Source organism: Phyllopteryx taeniolatus, chromosome 19 (assembly GCF_024500385.1).
Source record: "Phyllopteryx taeniolatus isolate TA_2022b chromosome 19, UOR_Ptae_1.2, whole genome shotgun sequence".
Taxonomy (NCBI): Eukaryota; Metazoa; Chordata; class Actinopteri; order Syngnathiformes; family Syngnathidae; genus Phyllopteryx; species Phyllopteryx taeniolatus.
In genome coordinates, this window is record NC_084520.1 from 3,202,692 (window position 1) to 3,216,192 (window position 13,501).

The 13,501-nt window shown below is 40.1% G+C and overlaps 1 protein-coding gene across 3 annotated transcripts in view; it reads left to right on the forward strand.

Annotated features, from left to right (window-relative positions):
- The first annotated feature begins 4,241 nt into the window (after window positions 1-4,241).
- Window positions 4,242-13,501, forward strand: part of LOC133469180 (glucagon-like peptide 2 receptor) — a 32,897-nt gene continuing 23,637 nt past the window's right edge. Inside the window, exons 1-3 of one of the 3 annotated variants that reach the window (XM_061755928.1) lie at window positions 4,243-5,082; window positions 11,742-11,838; window positions 12,194-12,298. In XM_061755928.1, coding sequence (XP_061611912.1) covers window positions 4,993-5,082; window positions 11,742-11,838; window positions 12,194-12,298 — 292 coding nt within the window. In that variant the 5' untranslated portion in view covers window positions 4,243-4,992. Of the gene's footprint in view, window positions 5,083-11,741; window positions 11,839-12,193; window positions 12,299-13,501 lie in introns of all 3 variants that reach the window. The other 2 variants (XM_061755929.1, XM_061755930.1) reach the window with 2 other exon arrangements.

Consider the following 13,501-nt stretch of genomic DNA (forward strand, 5'->3'; position numbering starts at 1 on the left):
TTCACAATTGTGTTTTCAAGCATTTTTAATGACAGGTACTGGCCGCAAGTCAAGCCCAGGTCATATATAAAGATAGATGACTATTCACACTCACATTCACAGCGTCACTGAGTAGTAATTGAATCCACACTGCTTGCACGGAAGGAGGTGACTGAACCACGACACCATCAGTGACTAATCGGGAATTCCCTTCCCAACAGCTTTTACCCCCTGAGGCATTATCTATTTCCACCTGCTTTATTGTGCTTTAGATCATTCCACAAGAAAATTCAATCTATTTGATGAATTAGTTTCTCTCTGCTCTAATCGTTGCATTTAGTGTCTCTTATAAGAAGCACAACGTGGACATATGACTATCACGGCCGTATATTGTCATGCTTATGGAGTCAGTAGCAATTTAATTACAGAGGTTCCTCCATGTGTCACAGTTACAAGTATAGCTGATGCACTCGGTCCTGGAACAAAATAATAATAATTCATCTGCAATGAGGTCTGTCACATTCATACTACAAAGACATTTCCAAACTCCACCATCATGATAGAGAAACGTTTGCTCTTTTGCTTCATAACAGTGAAGAAGGCCTAACTTTTGTTTCATTCTCTGTCAATGTAATATTTTATGCTTTGGTAAATTCATCCATCCATCCATTTTCTGAGCTGCTTCTCCTCACTAGGGTAACGGGTGTGTTGGAGCCTATCCCAGCTGTCATCGGGCAGGAGGCGGGGTACACCCTGAACTGGTTGCCAGCCAATCGCAGGGCACAGAGAAACAAACAACCATTCGCACTCACAGTCATGCCTACGGGCAATTTAGAGTCTCCAATTAATGCATGTTTTGGGATGTGGGAGGAAACCGGAGTGCCTGGAGAAAACCCACGCAGGCACGTGGAGAACATGCAAACTCCACACAGGCAGGGCCGGGGATTGAACCCGGGTCCTCAGAACTGTGAGGCTGACGCTCTAACCAGTCGGCCACCATGCACTAAAATATAACAAAAGCAACAAGTCCAGGGTGTAAAGGAGGAAGTAAGGAGCTGATTGGCCGAAACATGAAGACTAGGACAAATTTGACTGGAAACATGACAATGGGATATTGGTCAGATCAAGAATAGTACAACACAAAATATCAAGCCAGCCTTGACTGTAACAGACAAAGTAGATCAACACAATTGCTTCATTGGACTTTATTATTATTATTATTATTATTTTTTTAGTTTTCCTGTTTTCAAGTTTTGCCACTTCTTGCTCGGCTGAGTTCATAGAGCCTAATCATAACTGACCCATAGGCCAATGAATAACATGACAACAATTCACATTGGAACAAAATACAGTGTGATTTTGTTTTATATTACTGTATATTACATGTACAGTATTTTGATATTATTAGTATCACTGGTAAAATTACATTATAATCATGTAAATTGTTATTGCCACCCCTTCCCACAAAGCTGTTTGAATGTCAAGCTAAGGTGTGGGGGTCGGGTTGCATGACATTGCGATTTTGTTTAACCCTGCAATATATTTTGCAATGTTAAAAAATACACGATATCATACACATAACGTGAATACCAGCACACATTGCTCTTTTTACCTCTAAAAAACTATGCTAATTCGAGCATAAACATAGACAGAGTTATTTGTATGAAGTCTACCTGTATTTAAATGCCCTGTAGAGTTGAGCAATAGTCCAGCCAGGCAGGAAGTTAAAATAATTTTTTTCATGTCCAGTTATACTGTAGCACATTCCTAACACTACTTATTTTTTGCTTCTTTTTTTATCTCATGCTTTTTAAACTATTTCCACTTTTAAATTATCTTTCCAGCACTCTACGTTGTTTTTATTTTATTTTTTTCTGTTTTTAAATGTTTTTAATGCTTTTTATTTTTAAAATGCTTTTGATCATGTGAAGCACATTGACTTACCTTGTGTATGAAATGTGCTATATAAATAAATTTGCTTTGCTTTGGTAATTTGCATTTGCTTTTAATCAATCTGTTTTTATACACCTGTTTTAACAAATGCGTTTGTATTTTCTGTATTTGAGTGCATTAGTTTAAGCAAAACAACAAAAATGTTGTTGTGTACACCTGAAGTTTGTCCTTTCAATAATGCCGTGGCTCTCCCCCCTCACTGTAATCTGTGGCCATGTATATGAGGCGGCACGATGTCCAAGGTTAGGACATCTGACGAACGGGGTTCAAATCGTGGCCCTGGGTCGCGGGAGTGCTGGAGCCTATCCCAGCTGTCATCGGGCAGGAGGCGGGGTACACCCTGAACTGGTTGCCAGCCAATCGCAGGGCACATACAAACAAACAACCATTCGCACTCACATGCACACCTACGGTCAATTTAGAGTCTCCAATTAATGCATGTTTTTGGGATGTGGGAGGAAACTGGAGTGCCCGGAGAAAACCCACGCAAGCACGGGGAGAACATGCAAACTCCACACAGGCAGGGCCGGGGATTGAACCCGGGTCCTCAGAACTTTTTAAAATAAGCACTTTATTTGAACACGTAATCCAATTTACTTGCTCTTATTTTGAAATTCACATGCCTACTTTTATTTAGTAAATGAGAAAACACACAGTTGTGCTCATATGTTTGATTACCCAGGCAGAAAAAGATGGGTACAATTCTTTTAAGAAAAGATGGACCAGCGAAACACATTTAATTTTATTTTAATGGGACTCAAATTAAATGGTCAAGCATTTCAGAAAAGCATTATCATTAAACAAAACATAATCATAAAGAAATGAATGATGGTTGTTGTTCATTCATCAGTCATATTTAAAAAACAACTATATTTTACAAATTCTGCCAGGGTATGTAAACCTATGAGCATAACTGTACATATATGCAGTCATACGTACTCCCTGTCATATTGTAATGAAAGTGTAGGCTACACCTTTTTTATAACCACTCGGTGGCGTTGGCACTTTGGAATGTAAGTGTACAGCTTTTTCATAACCACTAGATGGCGACATAGATTTATAAAATGTGAAGGTTTTTTTCCATTTGCCCCTATACCTATGTATAATGCACACTATTGACTTTTGACAATTTCTTTGGGGAAAAAATTCGCATTATACATGAGAAATTACGGTATACACACACACACACACACACACACACACCCTGGGGCTGCTCTGTGTGCGTTGTTGGATTTGTTACAAATAATTTACTGTAACATCGGTGCTAATCTTATTAACATCTTCAGCCAGGTCCCTCTGCGAGTCACTTATTAATTTTACAATTGATTGACTGGATATCAGTACACCAACATTGCATCGGACCCTGCGATGTGACTATTGCTCACACGTACATTACGACGACGGTTCTCAAACAATATATCATGCAACTCTATGTGGCAGTATGAAACTTTTTCTTTGGCTTTTATGTGTTCTTTTGTAATGAGACCCCAAAAGGATACCATTGATGGCAAACAGCAAAGTGAAATGATAACCTGATAAATAAATAGAACATACAGTAACATAGAAAAGTGTAAGGATCTGGCTAATATAAGTAATGTAATGCAATTAATCAACTAGCAATGTTGTTTAAAAATTATTTTATCAAGCAGCTTTAGTTGCTTTATAAAGTAAATATACATATTACACACAACACAATAGCAATACAGTGGAACCTAGATTTAACAGACTTCAGATTTAACCAACAGAAAATAATATCCAGTTGGAACTCAAAATCCCCCCTTGTATGCACCAGTGAGGTAAACTTGGACAAACTTTCAAACTTTTAAAACATTTTACAGCTTTTTTATTTAATTACAAAAATGTTGTACTGGGTTTTTTCAGCCTACGAAAAAAGTACAAAACAATAATTCTGTACTGTACTGGTGTTTTTAAGCCACCAAAACAATGCTACAATTTAACGGACAATCTGATTTAATGGACGGCCCCTCCTCTTTTTGTTTTATTTTACACTGATGGTTAAATTCTCTACTGTACAGCAGCTAGGAATGTAAAAATGTTAATTTAAACATTGCCTTTACAAAACCTTTGTAATGGGACAGTTTGAGTTAGGCACCAATAAATTCACAGTTATATTATTTTGTTTCCAATTTAATCATTGTAATCTGCATTAAATGTAAACTATATATTAAAAAGAAAGACAACTCCGAATGCTAGATCTTGTGGGAACTCCCTTGCCCCTAATGCAGAGTCAACACTGTTCCTACATTACAAACTTTTTTTTAACAGCTTTATGTAGTGCACATAGTTTGCAGGGGAAACTGTGGATCTGTGACCTGCCTTGTGTTTGGCTTTAGTTGTGTTCGTTTACATTGGCTCCCCATTAGTGTCAAATATCCTTAGTGATGTGCATTACTGTGTGAAAAGGGAGGGGTTAGAGCCATCCATCTTTTCTCTTCAGTTCTAGGTGGTTTTTGAGATTTGCGCCTTTATATATGTAATACGTAAAAATACTGTATATCTATATAGGCTTACAACTGTAAACCAGCATATTAAAGTGAATGCCGCCAAGCGTATTAGCCCTTTCCAGCTCATCTTTCCAGGACAACAATGTTAGTCCCTGGGCCTTTTCTTGATTGGTTAGTTGAAGAGGATGGGGTGGGAGAGGCCATCTGTTGGCTGGGTCCTACATCACTTTCTCTGCTGAACCCAAAGTATAGACAGGACGTGAGACAGGAGAAGAGTTCATGCACAGTAAGAATAGATTACGGACATGGGATGTTACTTTTTCCAGTTCAGACAAGTCAACTTTGAGACCCACAAGATCATTGGAATCCTTAGTGAAATATTAAGGAAGTGTGGACGATTAATTTTGACATCACAAGAATCCTGTTTTACAAACATTTAAATGCATACAATGAATCCTGATTCAACAACATGCAAGTGATGCAACTCTGTAAGTGCACCTGTGTGGCAAAGAGAGCCATGCTGAAGTTTCAAGGAGATGAGTGACGGACAGACCTAAATACTATCCGAGTAATGAAATAACGCTCAATCTAAGCTATGTCATCCCTGCTGTTGATCCTGAACAGGAAGACCTGGACAACTTTAGGGAGGCTGCTTTTCCTCTTTTTAATAATCTCCAACCATGAGGTAAGTGGAACTCTAACATGCATGCGCAAACACAAAGGGAAAAAACTGTCTGCACAAGACAGTCAAATATGCTGTACTTCTCTCTAAAATGCAATGTTAAACTTAAACCAGTGTCTTATTTAAAAAAAACAAATGGGTCTGCATCTGCTTCCACCATTGTCTCCTGATTACTATAGTGACAGGCTCAGAAAAAATATATATATATATTGTTCTATGTCCTTGAAATTGTAAATGAGCCTAAAAGAGGAAAATAACCTTTTGTGGGGATGAATTTACTCTCAGATTTTACAAAGTAAGGAAAATGTGCGTCCAGATTTTGATGAATGTTCAGACCTGTGGGAAACAACGGCACTGTATAGAAGCAGGCAAGGCTTGTCCTTGCATAACTGCGTGTGCAGTACTGGAAGAACCCGAGTCTCCTGTTTGTTGAGTCACACGGGAAATCTTCATGGCACGTGGTGGTGGATGTGCCAGCGAGGGGGCAAAAAGTCGCCAAGAGTTTGCAGGGTTCTGCTACTCGCTCATTTTGGTGTAAAACATAAAGATAGGAACATTTAATCATATTTAATATACATATTTGATATGTAATATATTCAACTGTATATTTTTTTGCTGTCCATTAATTAATTTAAAAAACTAAAAGTTGTGCTACATAGTGAATTGATCATACAGGTGTAAACATACACTTTAAGTGCGGATGCATTAAAATACTCCCATCAACTGGTCATTGAAAAGATGTGTCAAGTAGAAAAATGGATGAGTGACAGCAAAATACCCCACCATTGTGATGAGTATAGACAGGCGTGTTTGCTGACCAAACTTAGTGATTGTCTGTGCGCGTGCGACACCATAAGACAGGGCTAATGTTGCCATATCCACTGCCAAAACAACAATAGAAACATCTGCAACTTACCGCAAGGTGTTCTCAAGTTAGAAGTAGGCTGAAATATTCAAGTTTGGCCAGTGACAAAACTACGTTGCATGTTAAAGCTGTGTTTTGTTTTTGGGAGTCTGTAAAGTAAAATATACTCGCGCGGCTGTCATGTGACTGCCTTGTGTTGTCTGATTGGTGAATTGGAGTCAAATGACATTAGTGACCACATTTGATTGGTGCAACGGGCACCCCAAGCGAAAGTCTAAGATGGAGTCGAAAAATAGATGTGCACACGCAAGAATGGATAAAGAAAAGTAGCAAACGGCATATCGATCATTGTAACGGAGTAAAAGTATCGACCCTTCTTCACATAAACACTGAAGTAAAAGTCAAAAGTACGGTGAATTTAAAGTACTCTGACAAGTGGTTTATCGAAAATGTTACCTGAGTAAATGTAATGGAGTAAATGTATCGCGTTACTACCCACCTCTGGCTAACATGTTTGCTAGTATTTCCTCTACACATGCTCTGTACTCTAAAGTAAGATTCTTAGATTCCCACATGATACTGTTAAACATGCTGATAATCAACCTTCACACTTTACTAGGTGATTTACTCGTCATAATCCGCTCATCTGGTGCTGGCTGATTTGATTTCCACAAAGTCCTTCTTGTCAAGTTGTCACCAGTTGATCCATTCTGTAGTTGTATTGGCCGCCGCAAACGTCGAAACCAAAACTTGCTCCATGCGTGTGGGTGGAGGTGAAATGCTTCCTTGATGTCTTGAGGCTCTTGGAAAACGTTCCACCTCTCAGTATAACAAAATCACCCCAGGCCACCCTCTAGATTTGCACTGGTGGCAAAGCAGGGAAACAAAATCTTCTTCACAGAAGATTCCTCACATTCTTTTTCTCGAATAGGCCGATAAACGTTTGCCCTCCAGTAGGCGATTTGTTACAGTCTATTGTTCCTCCCGACATCAATCTGTATTTTGAACAAGCGACTTGCTCAATTCCACTGTATTTATTAATGTTTATAGTTTTAGTGTTGGCATAAATATTGATTTAAAAAAAGGTTTGTAACTTATCGGTTAGAATAATGTATATACCCCATGTACAACCCCAATTGCAATGAATTTGGGACATTGTGTTAAACATAAATAAAAACTGAATACAATGATTTGCAAATCATGTTCAACCTATATTTAATCAAATACACTACAAAGACAAGATATGTAATATTCAAACTGATAAACTTTATTGTTTTGAGGAAATAATAATTAACTTAGAATGTTATGGCTGCGGCGGCACGGTGGCCGACTGGTTAGAGCGTCAGCGTTGTGAGGACCCGGGTTCAATCCCCGGCCCAGCCTGTGTGGAGTTTGCATGTTCTCCCCGTGCCTGCGTGGGTTTTCTCTGGGCACTCCGGTTTCCTCCCACATCCCAAAAACATGCATAAATTGGAGACTCTAAATTCCCCGTAGGTGTGACTGTGAGTGCAAATGGTTGTTTGTTTCTATGTGCCCTGCGATTGGCTGGCAACCAGTTCAGGGTGTACCCCGCCTCCTGCCCGATGACAGCTGGGATAGGCTCCAGCACGCCCGCGACCCTAGTGAGGAGAAGCGGCTCAGAAAATGGATGGATGGTAGGATGTTATGGCTGCAACACGTTCCAAAAAAGCTGGGACAGGTGGCAAAAAAGACTGAGAAAGTTGAGGAATGCTCATCAAACACCTGTTTGGAACATACCACAGGTGAACAGGCTAATTGGGAACAGGTGGGTGCCATGATTGGGTATAAAAGGAGCTTCCCTGAAATGCTCAGTCATTCACACTCTTTGTGAACAAGTGCGTGAGAAAATAGTCGAACAGTTTAAGGACAATGTTCCTCAATGTACAATTGGAAGGAATTTAGGGATTTCATCATCTACGGTCCATAAAATCATCAAAAGGTTCAGAGAATCTGGAGAAATCACTGCATGTAAGCGGCAAGGCCAAAAACCAATCGATCCCTCAGGCGGCACTGCATTAAAAACCGGCATCAATGTGTAAAGGATATCTCCACATGGGCTCAGGAACACTTCCGAAAAACAATGTCAGTAAATACAGTTCGCCGATACATCAGTAAGTGCAACTTGAAACTCTACTATGCAAAGCAAAAGCCATTTATCAACAACACCCAGAAACGCCGCCGGCTTCTCTGGGCCCGAGCTCATCTAAGATGGACTGATGCAAAGTGGGAAAGTTTTCTGTGGTCCGACAAGTCCACATTTCAAATTGTTTTTCGAAATTGTGGCCGTCTTGTCCTCCGGGCCAAAGAGGAAAAGAACCATCCGGACTGTTATGGACGCAAAGTTCAAAAGCCAGCATCTGTGATGGTATGGGGCTGTGTCATTGCCAATGGCATGGGTAACTTACACATCTGTGAAGGCACCCTTAACGGTGAAAGGTATATACAGGTTTTGGAGAAACATATGCTGCCATCCAAGTCTTTTTCATGGACACCCCTGCTTATTTCAGCAAGACAATGCCAAACCACATTCTGCATGTGTTACAACAGCGTGGCTTCGAGTGTGGGTACTAGACTGGCCGGACTGCAGTCCAGAACTGTCTCCCATTGACAATGTGTAGCGCATTATGAATACGACAACGGAGACCCCGGACTGTTGAACAGCTGAAGCTGTACATCAAGCATGAATGGCAAAGAATTCCACCTTTAAAGCTTCAACAATTAGTGTCCTCAATTCCCAAACGTTTATTGAATGTTGTTAAAAGAAAAGGTGATGTAAAACAGTGGTAAACATGACCCTGTCCCAACTTTTTTGGAACGCCTTGCAGCCATAAAATTCTAAGCTAATGATTATTTGTTAAAAACAATAAAGTTTATCAATTTGAACATTAAATATCTTGTCTTTGTCGTGTATTCAATTAAATATAGGTCGAACATGATTTGCAAATCAGTGTATTCTGTTTTTATTTATGTTTAACACAACGTCCCAATTTCATTGGAATTGGGGTTGTAGTTATGTGGTTTATTTAACTGGTAATCCCCTTTTAGACATTATGAAGATGATTGAGAATACAGTATGTAGAATAGCTGTATGTTTATGGATGTATGTGCTAATTTTTATGACCAATATAATGATTGTGTGTGGAAGATTATATGCATAGCGGTTGCAGCTGCATCATGGATTTCTATGACAAATTTCCTAGAGGGGACCAATTTTATCCTGACCCTGACAGACTCTGCAAGTGAACTACTGTATAGTGTAAAAGTAGAATGGAAAACATAATATTAAATGTATAGTACATATACATTTATTTCAGTGAACTATAATTAAATGCAGTATCGAGAAAGCATTTTCAATTTTGCATTTACCATTTGTCCATGAAATATAATGTACACTAAACTCAATGCTTTATCGGGTTCCCTTGTAGAACCTTATATGCAAATGTAAAAAAAAAAGAAAAATGTCACTTTTGCCCTTCACATCAATGCATTGAAAAAATATTTTTTTAGGGCAGCTGTCAGTCATGGATCCTTCGAAGCCACAGCCATAGAAATCTATTTTAGCCATGTGATGGAATCACAGTTTATGGAAAAATGTCCATTGACATGAGCCCAAAATGGTGGTCGTCAATGCCATACTGTGCTTTATCCCCACTGGAATAAAAATATGTCCTGTGATCTAATGCCTGGACAAACAAACTGGTTGAGGTTCAGAGAGGACAAGCTCATGTTTTGCCCTGGTTCTGACTGGCAAAGGAAATGTCACTGTCCCTCAAAGCCATGAGGCACATTAGGCTGCAATTGCGGTTTCTGCCTACTGCCCAACCACAACACCTGGTATTCCTATCCTATCTCCCATCCAAGTACTAACCAGGACCAATACTGCTTATCTTCCAAGGTCAGATGAGATCTGGCAGCATGTGGAGATTGGGCCTGCTGTCCCCTCAGAAGGCGCTGCGTTAAGGTCACATTTGTGAACATATCACTTAACTGGTCATCTTACAAATTGTTTTAGTTCTGAACGTGGAGATGGGATTCAGCTGCTGTTCAGTGCGGGGGCTAATTAATCACATGAGATACAGCACCCCACATTCTTGAAAAATCGAGAGGAGAGGTATGATTTAGTAGGGTTTTTTCCCCCAACATACTGTAGATTTAATATATGAACTATATATCATTGCTCGATTGATTTTAGTGTTTAATAAATTTAATTTCAAGATATAATACATAAACTGGGCGGCACGGTAGGCAACTGGTTAGAGCGTCAGCCTCACAGTTCTGAGGACCTGGGTTCAATCCCCGGCCCCGCCTGTGTGGAGTTTGCATGTTCTCCCCGAGCCTGCGTGGGTTTTCTCCGGGCACTCCGGTTTCCTCCCACATCCCAAAAAAAACATGCATTAATTGGAGACGCTAAATTGCCCGTAGGTGTGAATGTGAGTGTGAATGGTTGTTTGTTTGTATGTGCCCTGCTATTGGCTGGCAACCAGTTCAGGGTGTACCCTGCCTCCTGCCCGATGATAGCTGGGATAGGCTCCAGCACGCCCGCGACCCTAGTGAAGAGAAGCGGCTCAGAAAATGGAGGGATGGATGGATGGATATATAAACTGGGCACCATATTCTCCCCGTGCCTGTGTGCGTTTTCTCCGGTTTCCTCCCACATCCCAAAAACTTGCGTGGTAGGTTGATTGAAGACTCTAAATTGCCCGTAGGTGCAAATGGTTGTTTGTTTCTACTTGTATGTGCCCTGCGATTGGCTGTTGACCAGTCCAGGGTGTAACCCGCCGCTAGCCCAAAGATAGCTATGATAGGCTCCAGCATGCCCGCAACCCTAGTGAGGATAAGCGGTACAGAAAATGGATGAATGGATGGTGTCCCTGGCAATTTTTATTTATGCATGGTGATACCCTGTTTAATCACAACCTTGGTGTGATAACTCAAAATACTAGATGATGCCAAATATCAAGGAATATACAGTATACGTTGATCATGAGAACATCTATAACACCAATGCATTCTACGTTTTAAATTATAACAACCATTTATAGTTAGTTGACTTTAAATTAATTTCAGTTTAGACTATTAGCAGAATGCTGGGTTTTTTTGGCATGCAGTTTTTTTCAGACTTTGTAAACTCAATGTGAGTAAGAAGACTCCAAGGCAAATATTATGACGATGGATAAATTTGCTTTGTGTCTTTGCAAACACATTCAACACAATGGTAGCCATGGCATGGTCTTTAAGCATGTGTGAGTATTTCAATTCCTCACTGTGAGAGACTGGGCACAAAGTCAGGTGTAAAATTATCAATTTCACATTCCCATAAATACAATGTATTTTATGTCCATGTCCAATCTGCTTTAAAAGTCAGCAGCTGCCAACTAGAAAACTATTGTGTGTTCAAGATACACTTGACTTATAGTAACTTCCTAAAAACAAACTCCAATAGACAAAATTGCTTTTTCCCATGGATAGTTTCTCCTTGTAGGGGCAGGAATACAGCACAGTATTTAAAGACGAACACTTGAAACAAAACTTTTACTTCGCTCCATGGTTGTAGGTTATATTAATGGTCAACAAAGATATTAATAATTCAAAATTATTTTTGTACTACTGTATTTTATGCAGCATGGTGGAATAATAGTTAGCACCTCATAGTGAGAATAAACGGTATGGAAAATAGATGGATGTTAACAATAAATGTTTCCACACATTGCTTTAATGTAATGAACTTAAGTCTGAATTTTACTTGTTTTTCTCTTTTTCTGACTCTTCATGGAAGATAACATGCTCAATGCTTGAAAGTTTGATAGCAAAGCGCACAGACTACTGGGAGGGCTGCAATAGAACACTAACATCAAGCGAACGGCCAAAAACTGGTAAGCTTGAAAGTCAAAGTCAAACAGTCACTAACATTGAATATAATCATTTCCAGAATGCTGAGCAACCTCAGATTTGTTTCTTGTTGTTGCTGTTTTTTAAATCCTATTTGAAATAACTGAAATTCTGTTACAAAAGTCAACATGTCAACATTATGAAACCATTGTTTTTTTAAATCTTTCTTGTCACAAGTGTCATAATTGATTAATTCTGGATTGTACAATTAAATTGTATTGGTTCCACTGTATGACAAATTAACCATATGTATAATATATCTGTTTATCTATCTTTCTATATCTATATTATCTTTACTGTGACCTGTGAGAAAACTGAGATACTATTAATACCTTGCAGGAGTCCACTGTAAGGGAACTTTTGACACATTTGTGTGTTGGCCCCATTCACCTCCCGGGAACGTGTCCGTCCCCTGTCCTCCTTACTTACCATGGATCAGCATGGGTAATGTTTGTACCTTTTATTACATACTGTGCATCTATGGTGTTGGTAACTGAAATAATAAACATCACCATGTTTGGTGGCGAGCCAACAGTTCTGCTTGCCAGTCAACTTGGAGTGGTAAATAAACAGCTTGAAGCTAGAACACGTTGCCTCTTATTTGAAGAAATGTGCGAGCAGGAAGTTGAGAACTAAGGAATACTTAATACAAAGATGGCCTACCCGTGTGGACGCCTCGGTTACGCGCTCTCTAGTATTGTTTTTGTTTTTGTGTTATTCGTTCGACTTTGGAGACATTACGCGACTCACTTACACAAGGGGAGACTTCATCAAGGAGTCTACCCGGACTTTCTTTCAACAAATTTCACAAATCTGCACAGTTTTTTCCCAGAGTTACTCACCGGAGCAGCGACTGTGGTCTTTGGGGCATGGAGGCGATGACGACGCCACAGAGGGAAGCGAGCCGGCATCCAAGTGAAGCTCCGCAAGGGAGGATACAGATTGGCGTTTCCGTCGATCCACCTCGCGACTCTACGCTCCCTACCCAACAAAATGGACGAGATTCATCTTCTGATAAAGACCAGCCCTGTGCTTTACGGAAACCTGGCTTTATGGGGCTGTCGCCGATTGCGCCATCATGCTTCCCGGCTTCCATCTTCAGTAGGCAGACCGCGTCATGGAGTTATCGGGGAAAACATAAGGTGGCGGGATATGCTTCTATAGCAACGGAAAATTGTGTACGGACGTCACGGAGCTCAGCACACACTGCAGCCCGCATTTAGAGTTGCTGTTTTTGAACTGTAAGCCATTCTACTCGCCGTATGAGTTTGCAGCTTTCATTCTCGCCGGTGTCTACATTCCGCCTCAAGCTAACACGAGCACCGTAAACGAAGTTGAAAAAAAAGCACCCAGATTCACCCTTCATTATAACTCGTGCAGCCCTGGGCTTGTCTGAGCACTGCTTAATTCACTTAATACCAACATAGAGGCAAGAAGTTAAATGTGCGAAGCCTACAGTGAAAACAGTGAAAAAGTGGACCGATGAAGCAAAGATAGAACTTCAAAGTTGTTTAGACTGCACAGACTGGAGTGTCTTTGAAAATTCAGCTCGCAGCCTGGATGAATATACGGACACTGTAACATCCTATATCAGTTTCTGTGAACAGGTGTGTCTACCAACAAAGTCCTTTCGCACATTCAATAACA